Source organism: Nothoprocta perdicaria, unplaced genomic scaffold, assembly GCF_003342845.1.
Source record: "Nothoprocta perdicaria isolate Ctin4 unplaced genomic scaffold, notPer1 scaffold_23, whole genome shotgun sequence".
Lineage (NCBI taxonomy): Eukaryota > Metazoa > Chordata > Aves > Tinamiformes > Tinamidae > Nothoprocta > Nothoprocta perdicaria.
In genome coordinates, this window is record NW_020455455.1 from 5730001 (window position 1) to 5749592 (window position 19592).

Sequence of the window (19592 nt, forward strand, 5' to 3'; positions counted from 1 at the left end):
CTCCTCTCCTCTCCTCTCCTCTCCTCTCCTCTCCTCTCCTCTCCTCTCATTTTCCTTCCCTTCCCCTGTGTATATCCTGTGTAATACTGTAAATCTCCTGCCTTGTGGACATGGCTGTGTGCAGGTGTGGTGAGTTTCTCCCACACTTCTCCAGGAGGTATCGTATGGTTGTTACATATGTGCTGCAAGTCTGCTGTTTTCCTGAAAACCTGTGCTACAGATGCTGTATAGCTGATCCTTACATGTGCTATCAACGTGTCCAGGATATCTTTAAACACAGCAGCCTGGACACAGCCTTTCTGGAGTTATCAGTCTGATTTAATTCTCATGTGGTTGGGAGGGGGGACAAGATGAGATAGAGAACTCAGAAATACAGTGGCCTTGCACACAAAAGTTACATATTCAGCTGTTCTCTTTTGTCTGGTCAAGGGAGGCAGGAGAGGGAGGACCCTTAGATAAGAGGAAATCCAGGTGATCAGGGGTGCTCTGCGTGCATTGCAGAACGTCACCTGGAAACGTGGAATTCACTTTTGTGCAGACACTGAAGGGCTTGCTTTAAAATTACTAGTATTTCAAGATTATGCATTATTTTAGGTGCACAGCAACACCAAATAGTGCACCCAAGCTAATAAACCAAATCACCTTCAGTGCATGGATTGCTACTTTTTTCCCGCTTTTCCAAACTGAGGACTAGGACATGCCCAGCAGCCCTCATTGCACCCCGGCCCCAGCACTTACGAGCACCTATGAGCACCTATGAGCTGTTGTCACCTTGTAGTTGAAGCACAGGCTGTGAACCCAGTCAACCTCTAATGATTCCTTCCAGACCTACTCAGCTATATCTGCATTTCCCCTCTCTGAAAACGTGGTTCAGAAATGCTCACACTAACTTTGCAGTAACCTATGCACCACATTGCCCATGTATTGTGATTTTGTGCTATGGTATCCTGCTGCTGTCTAGAGCACCAGAGAGCAATCACAGGCATTCCTGAGGTTTCGTGCTTTTATGGAAGCCTTGAGAGTTTTTATAGCATAACTGTTCCCTTCTTATTGAATACTTGTAAGCTTGTGGTTGTTTTGTAACTGGAAAAGTTACCAAAAGATTGGTTAGATTTTAGGTAAGAGGCTATAAAAGTGAGATTTGCAAATTCAGATTTTTGTTATTAATGTGTTGACAGAAAGTTAACAAAACTTATAAGAACGATATGCTATTCTGTTGCTGAAGTGCTTAGTTACACTTGTATAGAAGTGTTTGTTACTCTTTTGATATATAAAATGTATTAAAGTGAAGATATAAAAAAGTAATTGCAAGAAAAATTCACATAGCCATCTGTGCTTTTACAGTGCTAAGAATATTGCCAACTTTTGTTTAACAAACAAACAGTTGAGCCCAATGTAAAATTACTATGAACAGATAGTGAATTGAACATATGCCTCAAATCATTTGATCAAATACTATACACAAATGCATAAGGAAGAAAATTCAATTTTATATATGGTAGTGTAAAACAATGTTGGAAATAGTAACATTGAAATGCGTGACAAGACAATGGCAAACATACATTGGACACATTGTTTAGTAAAAAAAAAAAAACAGTCTTGGCAAGAAGACAAACAAAAATCTCAAAATATGGAGGGCCTTATGGTATTTGAAGAATGTAAACTACATTTGTATTAGTTGCCTAGGGTAAAGAACACATGAGAAGTCATAACCCAGATCTTTTCAATATGTCAGTGAGGTTTGTTAGAGCATTGGAGAGTTCCCTCAACCAGCCCAAGTCCTCTCTTCAGGATCTGCATCAACCATAGTTGAGGATTTGCTATCATTATAAGCAGTATCATCAGAGACTTTCAAATATATTATTTATCTCAGATGTTAAATAGGAAATTAATTTTTAAGGCTCTTTTCAGTTGAATAGTGGAAGCAGAACGGCAGTGCTAGGATGGAGCTCTCATAGGCCAGTTCCTTGCACTGTGACTGAGATGAAGTCCTCCATTACTATGAGTTTGGCAGCACATCTGGTTTATTTCTGAAGGTCCCCTGTAGTGCAGCTGCCCATAGCTCCTGCTGCCTCCTGCCCGAAGTGACTGTTTCCTCAGTACTGCTGCTTCAGCTCTGTTGTTTGACTGTGTGCCCACCTAGATATGTGAAGTGATCCTTGAACCCTCCTGTCAATGATCTTCCTTCAGTTTTGTTTGCAATTAGTCACCTCAGACTGGGGCACCCTAGGAGTTGCCTTGGCCCTGCTGGGGAGCCTCAGCCCACGGCAGCAGGATGCAACGACCATCTGGGAGCAGCAGGAGTGTTTAACGGGGATCTGCTGCTGGTAGCCCAGGAGTGTGGAGCCACAGAAGCAGCCAGCGCAGAACTGTGTCCTGCTGTGTCTGCTGTGCTCATGCTGCCTCCATCAGCTTATGTGGAGCTGCTCTGCACCCGCTCCTGCGGCATTAGGTTTGCCCATCCACGTATCCGAACACAGAGGTGTGAGGAGAGGGCACAGGGAGCGCAAGTGTGAATCTCTTTGCACTATAATCCTCATCTGAAAACTGTTACGATGAATTTGGGGAAAGGTGATAAGCCTCTGCAGAAGCATTTGACTGCAGATGCCGATCTTGTGTTAAGAGAACTTTAGTCATCAGACTAAAGATGCAGAAATTTGGCTTCTTTGGAAAGATACAAGATCTAATTCACTTGTTTAAAAGAAATAGTCAATGTCTTAAAGAATCCAGAAGTCTGTAACTTGTTTTGTCTGTTCATATTTTTTCTCTTGAGCTTCACAGCTTCCACCCATTTCTGGCATCAGAAAGATGAGTTTTCACTTTTCAATGTTTAGTTTCACTTTCACACTGTGATTTAGAGTGTGTGTCTGCCTTGCAACTTACTGCAAGTAAGCATTATTTTAAGCAATACTTTAAAGTACTAAAAGGTACTAAAGCAGTACTTAATACTTTAAAATATAATACATTAAGGGTGGAAAAATGGTTCTAAAATAGCAGATTTTTCCCTTTTTGTTTTCCTAGTGYTGTTGCTGAGGCTGACGGGATCGAGCCGCTAATAAACACGCTGAGCGCTGARCGGGACGGCGCCGTCGCGAGCGCCGCCGTGGTGCTAACGAACATGGCGGCGCAGGAGCCGCTGCGCCTGGGCGCCCTCGGCCTCGGCGCCATGGGCGCCCTGGCTGGCGGCCTGCGCGCCRCCAGCAGCCAAGTGCAGAGCAGGGYRGCYCTYGCCGTGGCCGCCTTCGGCTGCGACGCCGAGGCCAGAGCTCAGGTAACGCGGCTACAAGGCCGCGGCTACGTAGAGCGTTTCTGAACTCGGAGGTTTGCGTGGTACTGACCTTGGTTGGTTGTGTTYTGCGTGTCTGTCTTGAATTCTGCTTGCTCATTCATGATAGGCCTGTTTAGCTGAGCTTAGCTCAGTTTATCAGGAAATGTTGAAAGGGTTTTCTTTAATTTTTATTTTTACTGCTGTATTTGCTTTAACTCAGTCCATCTTTTATGACTTTTCAGTGGCTTCAATGAGCTTTAACTGAATAGTTATATCTAGCTACGTAGCTAGGTAGATCCGAATCTCCATGTATATGAGCATTAAGATTTCCTTCAACTGGGWTCACCAATTGTATTTTCAACACGGGCAGTTCTGTCCCATTCACCTTTCTTCAGTGTTGTTTTGCTGTGCATTTCCAAGGCCTGAGTGGCAATGTCTGACTGGAGGTGACTGCAGTAAATAAAACTCAAAATAAAATGAATCCCTCGATCRGTAGCATCTTAGATTTGATAAATTCAACTTAGATCTGTTTATCAATGGTCATGGTATGTTCTTAACRAAGGATGGTGCCATCTACATTCACAGAAGACAAACTGGAGATTTCTTAAGCCTCAAGGCTATTAATTAAGGTATGAATAAGAGATAGTCTACCTTTCTCAGCATCCTTAAAAGGTATTGCTTTGTAGAAACCCAGCTGACCAATATTTCCTCTAGCATTTAGGAGAGCAAGTATACCATAGAAGAGAAAGAATGTTATTGTYGTACATACTGTGTAGTGCAAATTCAAGTGTTGTGATATGAATTAGTTTCTAGGAGGCAGCAGAGCTCAGAGCAAGCTGCAGGATAGATGGTTCAGGAGATGAGTTTGCATAGACCAGTCTAAAACCCTCAGACTTCAGCCTCCTTAGAGTTCACAGAAGGAGAAAATCCCCATAAATGGCCATTCTACGAGTCTAGCAGAGCTTGTCTACAGGGCTTAAATGTTTCAGAGGAGATTTTTATAGGCTGTTCATGTTGAGATTGCTGTTAGTAGCAATCTCATCCTTTTTTTCTTCTTTTTTTTTTTTTTTTTTTTTTTTAATAGTTAAGAAATGCAAATGGCCTGGGACCACTCGTTGAATTGCTGCGTTCTAGGAATGAAGAAGTCAGAAGAAACGCCTGTTGGGCTGTTATGGTTTGTGCAAGTGATGAACCTACAGCTATTGAGCTATGTAGGCTAGGGTGAGTAGAAACAGTATCACAGTATCAAACATCATATTTGACTAAAGAACTCTTTCAAAATTGATCTTTATATGTTTAAAGCAGAATAATGAAATTAAGATGCACTTTTTTGTAAGCAGAAATTACTTCTATGCCATCGGTGCTACAGATGAAGTGGTATTGGTTTTAGGTAACAGAAGTATGAAATAAAATGTGCTAACCAGAAAGGAGAGCTCTCTGTCAGGAATTACAAAAACAGAGATTGTTTCTGTGACTGAACTAGGTTTTACATTGAAGACAGGCATATGTCAATCAAAATTAGATAGAATACAGCGCCTCAGACAATATGAAATTGAAATTAAAGCTTCAATATAAATTCAACATGCAGTGAATTGTACTTATTACATGGGGGCTAATGTGGTTTATAAGCTCTAGTTAACTGCGAGTTCACTGTTGAAGTRCCATATAAAGATGACTATTTTATTCTTTCTTAGGAACTCTGAGTTCCATWTATTAATATTTGAATTAGGAAAGCTATGTTAGATTGTAAGAATTACGACACACGGCTTTTGTACAGGGTGATTCTTGTAGTTATAGTTGAATGTGTGTAATTGTGTGCGACTGCCCTGCTCCCTCTGCTGGGCACTTCTCAGGTTACTGAGYGCATTCCCTTCATCTACCTGCACCTGCATCTGCAAGGTCGTGATTGTGAGGATGTACATCTRGAGGGGACCTTATAGATGATGCTATAAGACTTAATTAGCTATGCTGACCTGTTTAGATCTGTTGAGTATGTTTGTAAATATGAATTCTGAGCAGATTTCACAACTTTCTGAGGTAACCTGTCTGAGAGCTTAAATAGAAATTGGAAGGGTTTAGGGGTATGGATATGCCTTACAATAAATCGGTCCAATTGCATTTTGTCCTACTTTCAGTGAGATTGAATAACCACCTTTTTTTATAACATTTCAGATCTTTTAAGCTATTGAGTTTTCTCATGGTCCATGTCCATTTCTCATTTCCTCTTCCATGACAAAATAAAAGCATTGTTAAACTTTTTATTGTTTTGAACTCTTGTACAGTTTTGTCAGAACGCCTGAATTTCTTTCATTTATTTATGACATTTTAAAATGCTGTCTCCCAACCTGGATGAGATACTTCAGTTGAGGTCATACCACCATCAAATACAGCTCAGTAATTATTTTCCATATCTTGTATATAGCACTGTTCATATTTAATCTCTTCTTTGTGACAATAGCAAAGTAGGATTCTAATTTATGTATCATTCCAGTTTGACAGCATATTATTGATAATAATGCATTAAGCATAGTTTTTCAACCAGTCAGGCACTACTTCATGTTATTTTCATGTAGATCATATTTCGCTGACTTGCTCATGAGTATTCAAGTAGGAATATGTGAAAAGACATATTAAAGTCAAAACATATCTCAAAGTCAAGACATATCTCACATCTACTGCTTCTGCCTATACATTACATCAGTTACCCTATCACAGAAAGGATTAGATTGGCTTTCCATGATTTATTCTTGACAAATACATAATGGCTATTTCTTACCATCTTATCTCTTGCATGCTTTCCAACTGATTGTTTCATAATTTGATCCTGAGTCCTTTGGACTCTGAAATGTGACTGAATGATCTCTCTTTATTTCCTGTTTTTTTTCCTTTTTAAATGTAGATACCGTGTTTGCCCTTCCCTGCTCTTCTGCCACCCAGTCTGTCCTCTCTGAAATATCAAAGATATTACATGTACAAAATATATGTTCCCATACACACACACATATGTGTACATATACATACACACTTGCACGCACATGCTCATATAAAGCATGTTAGAATCTCCCTCTTTCTATTTTCTATCTAAAYGGAAGGCAGCCCAAGGCGGCAGCGTGCGGTGCCTTCTTTCCTCCTGATTCAGCTTCTCTAATTTCCTCAGTGAGCTTCTCTCAGAAGCTGCATGGGCTTCAGCACCAAGCGCAGCTCGAGGAACTGGAGCTCCTGTCACCCCACGGCCGCACGCTATCGTCTGCTTTGCCCTCCACGCTGCACAAGCGCTGCCGTCCTGGTCGTGCAGACACAAGCATTGGGTGGCTCTGCTAATCTGAGTTTAGCAAATCTCCCCCGTGGCCAGTAACAGTCAGAAAACAGAGAGATTCACACTTTTGATAATGCAAAACTGGAGCTGGTTTTGGCACTGCAAGCTGGAGAGAGAGAATTTCCCTGAACCGTACCSTGAACTGTGTGGTCAGCTCTGCACGCTGTTCCTTCGCTCTGCTTTTATATCCTTTTTATTCTCAAGTTGTTTGCATCTTTCAGATAAAAGCTTGGCTGTGGCATCCTGTCAGATTCTTTATGTAGCTGTCTGACTGTCTACAGGAATTGCTTTTGCTTTGGAGCACTGCAAGGCATTTTTTCTTCTCTAGAAAAGGAGTTGTAGGTAGCACAGTCAGCTTCTTGTTGGCCTGGAGGRCAAGAGGCTGGGGCTTGGAAATGAGTCTATGTCTTGGGCTCAGTAATGCTGAAAACCAACTCTGAACTGTGTAACAACAGTTAACTGGTACCTAATGATAACTTAGCCTTGGTGCTTTGTTGAACAGGGCTTTAGAGAACCTAGAAGAAATTAATCTGTCAACGGGACACAAAAATAACTTCAGTAAGGGAGCTCTGGAAAAGCTACTTGATAACAACCTCTCCCAGAAGTATGGCCAGATGGGTTATTTATCATCAAATAACATTATTACCGATGGATTCTATGACTGTGGTCAGGTAAGCCACTTTTGAGAATTACTTTACTTAGAAAGAATAACATTTTCTTAGTAGTTTCTTTTGATTATCTCTTCCCGTGGGGGTGAAACATCATCTTCACGCTATCCCATAGTCAGGACCTTTTCCCAAATGCTCATTCCATTTCAGATCCTTCCTCTTCTGGTCTCTTTCACTGTAATATACTTAATACTTAATCTAACACTTAGTGACCTTTTTCCTTTTTTTTTTTTTTTTTTTTTTTTTATATTTTTATAAAGAAGAGCTCATATTTTCACCTTTGTCACAATCCTGTCTCTCACAAAGCTGTATTTATATAAAGACTGACTCTGCTGAGTATCATCACTTAGGACTGTGTTCGGTTTAAACCGGAGAAGGTGTTTGTAAAATTACCAAATGAATGGGAAATACCAGACTTATTGAAAATCAGTAAAATGTGCTACTAAAGCATTTGATTGCATTTGAAAAATCCTTTCAAGACTGATCCTTCAAGATCCACCTGGCTGCCACCCTGTGCCCTGTGCTCTGGGTGTCCCTGCTGGAGCAGGGCGGTTGCACTAGATGATCTCTAGAGGTCCCTTCCAACCAAAGTCTTCAGGGGCAGAAATATTTATTTATTCTGGATCTAAGGTGACATAATAAAAATAATTTAAAAATAAATTATTTATACACCATCTTGCCTAAGAAAATTAATGAAGAAGTAACTGATATATTTTGAATGTTTTTAAAAGTTCTCACATATGCTATTCTGTTAAAGATTTGGATTTTTAAATGATGCCTTAAATATTTTTAACAAATATATTTTCCGTTCAACTTTAGAAGAATAGAACAACTCTATTTTTTATAATATAATATTTATAATATTTTGTAGATACGACCTGGAGTGAAATTTTTATCTTTGGAAGAACTGAGTAAACAAGAGCTTACTGACCGTCGAGCCATAATCTTCATTAATGCTAAACCACAGAATATGTAAGTCACATTTGATGTGACAATGTTCATTGCAGTAGTTCACCTTTTTCRTGTTTCCACCTTCTCCAACTTTCCACCTTTTCCACCTTGTCCACCTTTCAAATAATACAAAATTACTGTGACATTTGTATTGTGAGAGATGTATTTTAATCCTACCACAGTGCTTCATGTCCCTGGAGACAAGAGATTTGTATTTTATAAAATAATGGATTTTGATAAGCTAGACAAAAAGATATATTCAGTTTAGTTGGGTTTCTTAAAAACTTAGCCATGAAGTCTCATGCATATAACAAGCAGCCTTTATTCTGAATGGTGGGTCATTCAGTGTTTTATTAGTTATAGTTAAAGTTAATGAAGATTCATCTAAGCTGAATATCAATATGAATGACAACAAAACTTGGTTTTATCTTTTTTTCTTATACCAACAAATACATGGAATTTTAAGTCAAGCATCAAACTTTCAGGATGCTTTCAGTATTTGTAGTACTGTAATATAAAGAACCTATATGCTTTTTTTCTCTTTCAGTTGAAGCCAGCCTCAATTTGAATGCAGGAAGTTGATATTTGGCTTGTTTAACTAGAACTCATTTCCTCTAAACAGTCTTACAGATCAAAGAAGGCTCTGCCAATATTTTGCAAGTCCAAAACCTTCTTCTCTGTCAACACATCACATATTTGGTTTACAGTATCATTAACTTCCCTTTTAAGATTGTACATGACACTATAAAGATGTCTGAGGACATATATGACAGATTAACCATCCACGCTCTTTGTTGATTCCTAAAGTTGTCTTTTTCTATCAAGTTTTCTTTCTTTGATACAGCTTCTTGCCTTTGTACCTTGTCAGCAGTCTTACTGCCCAGTTACTTACATATCCATCTTTGGTTGTCCATGCTTCATTTTTGACTCCTGAATAAAAATAAATTCCAGGTTTGCTAGTTTATTTCTTACATTCCCGTCATCTCACAAATATATTTATTGTCCTGTAAAAGAAGAAGCCTATTTGCTCAACTTAATATGCAGATACTATTTCTAAAAAATAATATGTAAAAATATCTTGTTTCATTTCAGTGCCCCTGTAGTAGAGGAAAAGCCACAAGATGCATCTAATGAACAGACCAACTTGCCATATTCTTTTTCAAGACGAGGCAGTAGAGAAAAACCCAGGTATAGTCTGGAGACTATACTGGATGACAATGAGCTAATGTCCTAACATCAGAAATAGAATTCGGATTGAAAATAGTGATAGGCAGTTTTCTAACAGAATATGCTCCTGCTTCCAGTGCAAGAATTTGGGATTCTGAATTCAGCCCAAATGGAGCATCCTTGCAGGCAATGAGCATGGTGCCTGATCCTTGCCAGGAACATGATGTAACCTATAACTTCTCCTTGGTATTTTTGTTAACTTAAGGAATTTGCAATTTGTCTTGCGGGTTTGTGTGTGGATCCCAGTCTTGGCTCCCCAACTTTTCTTGTTTTATGGTATAAGAGGGCCTTGGCACACATCAAGTCTGTAAATTTTAGCCAGTGGTGGACATTATAAAATACTGAGTGCTACAGGACTTGAAAGGGGAGAGAAATTGGGTCCTTGTTTTAGGGACTGAGCTACTATGCTTTCAGATTTTACCTTGGAGCTCATCCATTAACTAATGCTTTTGATGTAGTTGTAGATTTCTTGCACTTTTTGTAATTACTTTTACATATGTATACATGTGTATGCTTGAGAGATCAAATTTCCAGTAAGAAAGGAAAAAATTGCAACCTATTTTGTGTGTGATCTCAATAGTTCAGTGGCATCTCCAGTGGAAGAAAAACAGGAATTATCTGGACGAAGGTCTTCACTCAACAAAGGCGGCAACAGAGAGAAAGGCTCAAGGTACTTTACTATTAATTTTTACCTGTAGGTTCATTTAGATCTGACATGCAAATTGCTGACAGGTGATGGCTCCTGATTGTGAAGATCTGAGTTTCTGACTCTATTCAGGACCCAAATTGTAAGGTTATTCCCTCTTAAAATTACAGACTTACAAAGCAGACATTTACATTGATCAGTTATTTAGACTGCAAGCACTTCTGGAATTCAGTTTAAATAATTTTATAGTAGAAATGAATCATGTGAATTGCCTTGATTTTTCAGGGTGAGGTGAACATGCCCTTGTTTTTTAATATAACTTATGTCAATTATTCAGTAAATGACTGCACTGTTAGCAAGCATAAGTTTTGGAAAGAAAAAAAAAAAAAGAAAAAAGTATTTTGGAAACAGCAAATGCCTGGCTCAATTTCCTCACAGCAAATTTGCAAGGATACCAAGAGTTCCTTCTTCAAGTGTGAAATAATTGCTTTTGAATGTCATGATCAAGTTGTGTGATTTACAACCCCATTGTCATTCATTTTGAATCCATAATTCATATATCATTATTGCTATTAATTTGTGAGATATATGGGAGTTACTTGAAGGTCAGTAGCTGTTTCCAAGTCTCACACATGCTTTGATTTTTTTTCCTAAATGCCTTTTTTCCTTTGATCGTCTGTTTCTGTTTATCACTATTTTGCTAAGTATGACTGAATATGCAGTTTAAAACCATTGTTTTTGAAAAGTGATACTAGTTTATGTAAACTAAAGTTGTAAGGTAAGAGAAAGGACAGTTATAACTGTCTGCCAGTAAAGTTTTAAGCAGAGATAGAGGAAGTGCCTAGTAGATAGTTTGACATATATTTGCATAGACAGATAGCAATATTTTTGATCAGTTGCATATCTGRTGTATACATTGACTGGGCTAAAAGATAATCTTTAATGTGCACTGATAAACATTCATTCTTTATGTGCAATGTTATGATAGAGCATTTAAGGAAATACTTTTCAATATTCATGTTCTCTTTTACTAAAGAGGGCCAAAATGTTAATTTATGAAAAAAAGGAACAAAATAGTTGTCATAGCTGACAYTATGAAAGCAAGTTCATGGTTCCTTATGAGACAAATATAAGACAGACATGAAGGATTGAAGAGCTGATGAGTAGCGTAGAAAAAAATGGAAGGCAATCTTGGAACAGCCATTCCACCAAGGAGCAGAACCTCAGAGAAATAAGAAGTAAAAAGCAGAAAAATACTGTTCAGACCTACCCGCCTCCTAAAGACCACGAAGAAATAGAGGAAAGGTGATTCCACAGTAATTGGAATATGCAGAACACATTTTCCTGATGTAGTGCAATGATTGAACAGTGCCCTTTTCATGGGGAAAAAAAAGTATTTGGAGAATAAAAGGGAAAAGCAACAGAGAAAGGGGGAAAATGGTCAAAGAACAAGAATTATAACATGTGTAGAAATCTGTTGTTTTGAAAACCTGTTAAGTGGGACACCAGAGAGGCAGAACGAGTACATTTTTTAAAAAATATCTTTTTAAGAAAGGTTATTTCRAACCTTTAGTATAAAACTATAAATATGCAAGTAGGTAGCTGTTTAAACTAGCATTATATATATTTGAAAGCTATAGCTGAATAGACTCATTTTAGATAAAGGAAATTGTTTGTCTGCTGTTTTAAGTATAAGTGTAACTAATAGCACTTATTTAAGAGGGTGATGAATTTATTTGAGTGTTAAATCTAAATTGGTTGATCTTCTAAAATGTGTTTTATTAAATCTATGAAAAGGGTATTCAGTGAATGTGACAAATCTCAACAAGGTAAAGAAAAGTTTGCAAAGTATTCTGAGAACAAATTGAATTATACTACTGATAATGCCGTGTGTCCTTCTGCTTCCTACAGTGCTGCAATGCTTTCAGTCCTCAGAGTGCTGAAATGTGTTAATTGCAAAAAAATTAAGAATAAATTGAAGAACATAAAATAGTAATGATGTGCCCTGAAGCTATGTTCTCTGGTGGTCTTTTTTTCTTTTCTCTCTTTTTTTTTTTCTTTCTTTCTTTTTTCTTTCCAATAACGCCAGAACTGTTAGAGAAAGGGAAGAAGGCATTTTGTCGTGTTTCACAGTAGAATTATTCAGGACCTGTACTGAAAGGCTTGTGACATCTGTTCAGGATCACAGTTATCTTTCAAATCCTGAGCTTTAGTGGCAAATGTAATATGTGCAGGGGAAAAAAAAGTCATCAAAACATAGATTTCTTATAAAATCTTTATCTTACAAAACATGCTATAGTTTTCAAAATACATGGATTTACAGCTACCTGGTCTACTGCCTGGTATGTCAGTAGCTTAGCCATAGTGTTGATAGCAATTGTTCCTTTATTTGAAGAAGAGATTTCTGTCAAATAAAAACCCATGGAAATTTATTATTTTTAACTCATGACTGTATGTAATCTGTAACAGTCTAAAAATGTTTCCTCTCTAAAAGTTTGTTATTATTATGTAGCTGTATTTGGATAAGTAACTTCTAGCCTAGATAATCCATATATTTGTCCATAGACAAATGTCAAACAAGAATTTACAGGAGTATTAATATGGAGACAATGTCAAGTGGTTCTTAACCATCTCTTCCTTAAGTGTTCTCTAAAGTTTTGTAGATTTTGGTGTATTCATTATGAGGAGGAAAGAATTCCCATGCCTTTCCCTCCAAAATCAGTCTGTGTAAAATGTTCCGGTAGAGAATTACTCTGTTGGAGCAGTTTCAAAAATTACACTATTCTAAAAAAGAAAGTATATTGTTTTCTATGTAAGGAAAGGGAAGGTGAAAAAAGAAGAGGAAAAAGTGAAAGAAGAAGAAAGTGTTCCCATTACACCTGAAGTCCAGGATGAAGTAATCCTTGAAAATGCATGTTGGTCCCCACCAACTGACTTGGTTTTACTGGAATACATTAATGATGCTTCCAAAACAATTCTACCACTAACAACTACCTGGAAACAGGTTGTGGCACTTGCGCAGTGAGTACTGAATTGTGTTTTCATAACAAATGGAATAAGTTGAATCGGTAAAGGAACAAAAAACACTCTTTTTTTCCTATCCTCAGCTGGAATACAAGCCAGATTCAGTCCAGAATCTTGACATCATTTTTAGATTTTAAGCTTGGTGTTTCTGATTTTATTGCAATTAGTTTATTCTTTAAGCAAAATATCACTTGTGAGTTTGTAATCATACAGTTTGAATTTCACATTTTGGAAATATCCATGTGAACAATTTATATTTTTAACATTTTCAGAATAATAAATTATATTTATCCTTTTTAGTGAAAATTTTTGATAAACCATCTTTTTCAGCATTTTTATTGTACAGTTCCTTGTTATTTCTCCAAATCAATACATAATGAAGACTATCTTTAAAGTATTTTGAATTTTTTTTGTGAATTTTTTTAGAGCAGTTGTTTCATGAAACATGTCCCTCTCAGCCCTGCTCACATACCATCTATTTTGTGATAACAGAGATAAAAGCTTTCATTCTTGGCAGTGATCTTGGCACTTTAATGCCCTGAACATTGCTGAACAGCAGTCAGACRTTAGGAAAATAATTAATATTTTTCTSCTTGAATTTTAAAACAAATGACTAGAGGGAAACAAGTAAAGCCATTGCTTTATTACTGCAGTTGCCGTATGTCCTGGTAAGAAAATGGATTCTGTGAGTCAGTCTTTCTGTTGATTCCATGGGATTTTGGATGAGGATCTAAAAACTGACCCCAAATGGAAAAATTCTTTACTGGGTAGAAAGTCCAGATTCCCAGGAGATGCCCTTTTAATTCCATGCAYGTGGAATTTTGTACAATTTGTCACTGACTATGCACATGTCCAGTTGTGTAACGTAGTAAGTGAAATAAAGCAGGCTATAATAAACTAAACATTGTCAGAGAAGAAGAAGTGCTGCATTAGAAGATAATAGAATTCAAACACTTAATGCAGTATGTGTTTGTTTTTAGTTGGCAGTGTGATCTTCAAGTGTTGAGAGAACTTTGTGACCTTCTGCCTGGACCTTTCCTGCCCTGTGCAGATCACTTGTTTCCTCCCCACCTCTTCCTTCTTGCACCTTCACAGGCAGTTTCAACGTCAGGCAGTGCCCGTCCCTCCTGTTCCCCAGCCCCATCACTTCATTCCCCCTACAGGTATCCACTCCTCCCCTTGCTTTAAGCTCATCTCCTCCTATGTCAGGTAGGTCTTTTGCCCTGGGATCCTACATGGCCCACGTACCTGACTGCTGCACGTGGTGTGTGTGAAATCAAGGCCCAGGCACTGCAGGGCCTAAATGGCCCAAGACTTGGTGGTGCTGCAGCTTTTCYCTATTGTGTCTCTTCCCTCTCTTAAGATCTTTCTAGCTTAGCTGAGTTTAAAACCTCCAGGACAAGATTGGTTTTGTATTTTGTTTTTATACAGTGCCTAAAGGATTGACACATTTATTTAGTATTTAGGTGCTACTCGAATTAACATCTTGATATWTAGTAGTGCCAGAACATCAGATGGATGCTATGTGGAATAATGTGTCGTGTGTGCAGGCTGTTGTCATCAAGGTGGGACTCATCAGCTGCATTCACTGCTCAGTCCGGGCAGCAGTCACTGGCACCTCCAAGCCGTGTGTCAACTTTGATCTTCTCCTTAGTTTAACCTTTACTTACTGTYTTAGCAGTTCCCTGGTTGGCTCCTCTACCTGGGGAGTTTGGTGTCACATTCTGCTGAGTCTAACAGAATGTGTTTGTTCTGATCAGCCTTGTTTTTAATGAAGTGGTCTACCTCACTGTGAGGAATGACTTTTCTGTTGACTGCAGAATTTGACAAGACAGGTCTTCATCCTGAGCAGTTCTGCTGCCTATAAATCATGCCGCCTTTCTCAAGGTGGAATCCGTAAAATACTATTTCAAAACTACTTTTCAAACACACCAACAGAGTCTTTGCAAATACATAACCCAGTGAATCAATCACAAGAAACTTAAGTAGGAATGTTTTCGGGGGGCATTTTATACATGTCTTCCATCTTAAGCTGCATCTTAAGCTGAATAGTGTGCMCTGAATACGAAGGGCAGGAGGAGGCAGCCACAGGAGGCCTCGAGAGCCTGGCAGCTTAAACAACATTCCTGCCGTGATCCCAGGGAAGGGACCTGCGTGGATCAGGGAAGGAACACATTATTATTAGTGCTGCCTGCCTCGGCTTTTAAGCAAACACAGCACCTCGTGGCACGAAAGGGTCTGGGCACAAKCAGCATGAGTGAGTGCTTGGAGCCTCCCTGCTTCCTCGCGCTGACCCGGTAGTGCCCAGCTCCAAGATACCTCGTCTGCTCCGGGATAGCTCCCCGGATCCGTGCTAGTGCACCCACACGGCCCTATGTACTGAGAAATAAGGCCCCCAAAATTGCCCGACAGATACTGTGAGGGCAGAACCTCTTGGTGGAGAGTGATGCAGAGAGGCCTTTTAGTGCCCACCCAAAGCTGTGGTTTGTGCCCCCTGTATCAGCTCCACAACACTCTGTGCAGGGTCAGAGTCCCCAGTAGCACCGGAGCCTTTGGCTGCAGACACCGTGAGCGACTAAGGGCGTTACATGTAGGGGCTATGTGAAATACCAGCCTTGACACGCAGAAGCTGAAGTAGCTTTTCTGAATGTGTGTGCATCCAGGAGCTGGGATCATTATCCATGGCTTTCTTTGTGCCATCTATATTTTCATAGGACTTTACTATTATTTCAAGAAACTGATAGGGCCATATATCGTATCAATAGCTCATGTAATCTTTTAGATGTAAAGAAGGATGTTAGTTTCTCAAGAATTTCCTCATTAAATTGACTTTTTATTGATAATTTTCCTATGAGTGCTTGGTACTTCTGTTGCTTCTCTCCAGAGTTTCTGCTAACAGCTGGTACACCTTAAAACTGGCAAATCTGAATTATCTGAATCATGGCTGCCTGTATTTAATAGTGAGCATTACCRTGCTCACTATTGAGCATATGTTGTGTAAATCAACAGTTATTAAAATAAGAATAAAGCACAAAGTATTATGGCTTCATATGTCATTCACTTATTGTTTCTATACATTTCATATTGCTGATTTTTTTTTGTGATAAAATACAAGAGAATTTATAGATTTAATAGATGTTGGTATAAACTGGAACAGGTTTGTTGCAGACAAGATGGGTGGCCCAATTGAAAGAGACAGACTGCATGACTTCAGCTGGGAACTTCACATAAGTGAAATCGAATTTGAGCTGAAAAGCAATGTTGTGCCTATTGGGAAAGTCAAAAAAGGAACATTCTACCACAGAGCTCTGCTTTTCAAGGTATATTAACATTTATTTTGCAACATAACATTACCTTATTTTTGCTTAGTGGATCATATAAACTAAAGTACACTTGCATCAGTRTAATATAATATTTATAGGCAAGAAAAGTCTTTCGTATACATTGAAGTCATTTTTCACTGGCAAAATCAATTTCCCCGTGAATGAAAGCCAGCATTGCCGCTTTCTGTAAACATCCTTGTTGTCATTAAATTGTCTTAAGTGATATCAGCAGAATACTTGATAAATGGCAAAAAGCCAAAATATTTGATTGGGAGTCAAAACATTTTACATTTTCTGTAAACTGTAAAGTATTGAATTATGCAGTTTCCTTCTTTTCATGCTGCAAATGTAAACCTGTTGGGACAGTTCCTAGTCAGTATCTATCTAGTACTCTATGTGAGCATATAACAGCTTTCATTCACTGGTTCCATAGCCTGGAAAGCTTCACCCCTTCCTCTCTCTTCATGGATAGATGTGCTGATGCAAGCTGCTTATCTGGCCCATCCTTTTTCCCGTGGTTGTTGGTAGCTTGGGTTTTTCAACCCTTCTTGGGTGGAAAGGAAAAGAGAAAACCTTTGGCATTAAGCATGATGGGCCTAGGAAACAGTACACAGGAGCTCAGAGAAAGAGCACAGTCCTAAATTTATGGTATCTATAGGGGGAGAGAAGGTTCCTGACTTACTTCGTGGAAGTCTGAGGGAGAGAATTAACTTTAATGAAACAGCCTCAATATTCCCTTCCCTACCAGTGCCCTCTTTCCATAATGTCTCACAGGAAACCTTTGTAGAGATCATCTCCCTAGGGAGCTACAAGGGCTCCCTAAAGCAAGGGATATCTTTGTTAGAAACATATTAAAAACGGAGCTCATTCCTTCAAAGGGGGCGCGTACTGAGAAAGCTGTTTCATAGCTGGAAAGCACCAGACGGGTGTCTGTGATCCTGCAGGGGCAGGAAACGCAGGTGTTCCATCTAGCAGACACTTGCCGTGTGTTTCATTGCTTCACACATCAGCAAGGCCGAAAAGCAGGCAGTATGTTCAGAGTCAAGCAGCAATCCTAAATTTACAGTGATAAAAACGTTACCTTTTAACAGTTAATGTTTCATACTCAGTATTTATGTGAAGTGTTCCTAACCTTGTAGCTTGTATAGACAGTTCTGCAGAATATTATTCAGAAATGAGTCTTCCAACTGGAAGCATTACTGGGTGCCGTAGGTGCTGCAGTTCATTTGAGATCTGAAGGAGTGGCAGATATGTAAGTATATCTGAAAAGAGTTAAAATTAGTATTTTTATGCTGCATAGAAATAGTATCAATGAGCTGAGAATTTCTAAGCTGAACCAACAATAGAGATTTGCACCCAGGGACACCTTAAAGATTTACAAAGCCTCTTTCAAGAATGCCCCTGGCTTTTCAGGTGTCTGATTTCATTTTAAGCATCTCCTGGCCTGGCTGTATATTGTGCAGGCAAAATATGTTAACTGTGATTAACTCCTTTTTCTTTCTTTTCTAGGTGATAGCAGACAGAATTGGCATTGGCTGCAGTTTAGTTCGTGGGGAGTATAACAGAGCCTGGAATGAAGTTAAGTTAGTTGATGAGTCTCCTCAAGGAATTACTGGACTTCTGCTTCCTCCTCAGGAGTATATTATAGATCTAATGTTTGAGCCGGGCAATTTGATGAAGCAAGGAAGTGCAGAGGCAGATCGCTATAAATGCATTTAAGCATCATGTCCAATTCTTTTAAAGATGCTTTCAGTGCTAGTATTTATGAAATACATGGGTTTTGGAGGGGTGCATCTATCAAAAAGAAAAATGCATTTCTATATTCTCTTGCAGAAGGGGTTCTTCATGTTCTAAAAACTCACTTTAGGTATCTGTATCTGCTATGTGGTCCTAAATGTCAAATTAAACATCATATTTTGGATTTCCAACTTCAGCACTTTAGAAGTTCTGTTTATTTTGTGATACTGTATTAACATTAAACTTTAAAACTATAGATTAAAAATTGGTAGACCAAGAATATTTTGTCTGTATTAACAGCATAATACTTATTAAATGTTTGAACTATTTCCAAAATACAATTTAGTCTGGCTTTTGTTTAGCTGTTTTATTTGTGTTTTTTTTCTTTTTTAATGTTCCTTCAATTCCCATGTGCATTTATGGGACTTACATATCCATGAAGAGATTGACACCTTGTAAAATAATGTCACCTAAAAGCAATTGCACATTTTCTGTGYGAAATAACTGAAGAAATGAGAATCAGAACTAGGCTCATAGTGCACTTTCAGCCTCTGTAGAAACATCTCACATATTTATTACTAAATGGAATTGATAATTGGATAATAATATACCCTGGGTAAAAGTAAATACAATTTGTTCTGGCCTAGAGAAGATGAGTGCCYGAAAAGTTATTGCTTTGTAGTTCCCTTTAACTTCTTTACTTTTTACTTGAAGATRAAACAGGGTCTGAGAAGGGGGCAGTTTCACAAAGTATATGAAATATAATATGTAATATGTGTTTCCCACAGCCTTTCATAATGTGGTGTTACCGCAGCACAGTGGTGTAGCTAAGAGAGGCAAAACACTAGCTGGAAGAGTCCAGGAAAAGCTTTTTGGTGGCAGAGTCAGGAACAGACTGGAAAAGCAGGGAGTATTYCAGGGAGTATCATTGTCAAGCGACAATGAAAGCAGAAAACTGACAAAAACTTCTGTATGGCAATGGGGGCATGAGCACCTCCCAAGTGACCACAATGACATCCTTGCATTTGCTTCCTGCCACCAAATATGATAAAGTTCAGAGCCTGTGTTCGTTTAGTTTTTGATGTTTAGGTAATCAAGGTCACTTCTATATTCTGCTTTGGTTTCAAATCAAACACAAACATGTGTTGTATTTATTAATGCTTATGAGCAAGGTCCCACTGCTCCCTTTCCTTCCTGCACTGAGAGGCACCGTGATTTCCTAGTGCCTTTTGGGGAATGTTTTACCTTCTTTAGTTGTAAATTGACTTATGTGGCTTCTTGTTCAATTTTCAAGCTTGTGTCCATCAGRATGCAAGAGAAAATGCTCAACACACAAGCAGAAGTTGGTGAAAGGCTCAGGATATATGTCTTACCATTGCTGTTCAGCTGGCAGGGGACTGATGAAACATAGTATGTTCTCACTGACAGGTAT

At 38.6% G+C, this 19592-nt stretch overlaps 1 protein-coding gene across 1 annotated transcript in view; it reads left to right on the forward strand.

Moving 5' to 3' along the window:
• Window positions 1–18375, forward strand: part of ARMC3 (armadillo repeat containing 3) — a 54970-nt gene extending 36595 nt beyond the window's left edge. The window contains exons 12-20 of the mRNA XM_026039483.1: window positions 3022–3271; window positions 4353–4489; window positions 7087–7255; window positions 8124–8224; window positions 9296–9391; window positions 10011–10100; window positions 12894–13097; window positions 16258–16420; window positions 17933–18375. Of these exons, the coding sequence (XP_025895268.1) occupies window positions 3022–3271; window positions 4353–4489; window positions 7087–7255; window positions 8124–8224; window positions 9296–9391; window positions 10011–10100; window positions 12894–13097; window positions 16258–16420; window positions 17933–18142 (1420 nt within the window). The 3' untranslated portion in view covers window positions 18143–18375. The remainder of the gene's footprint in view (window positions 1–3021; window positions 3272–4352; window positions 4490–7086; window positions 7256–8123; window positions 8225–9295; window positions 9392–10010; window positions 10101–12893; window positions 13098–16257; window positions 16421–17932) is intronic.
• The last annotated feature ends 1217 nt before the right edge of the window (window positions 18376–19592 follow it).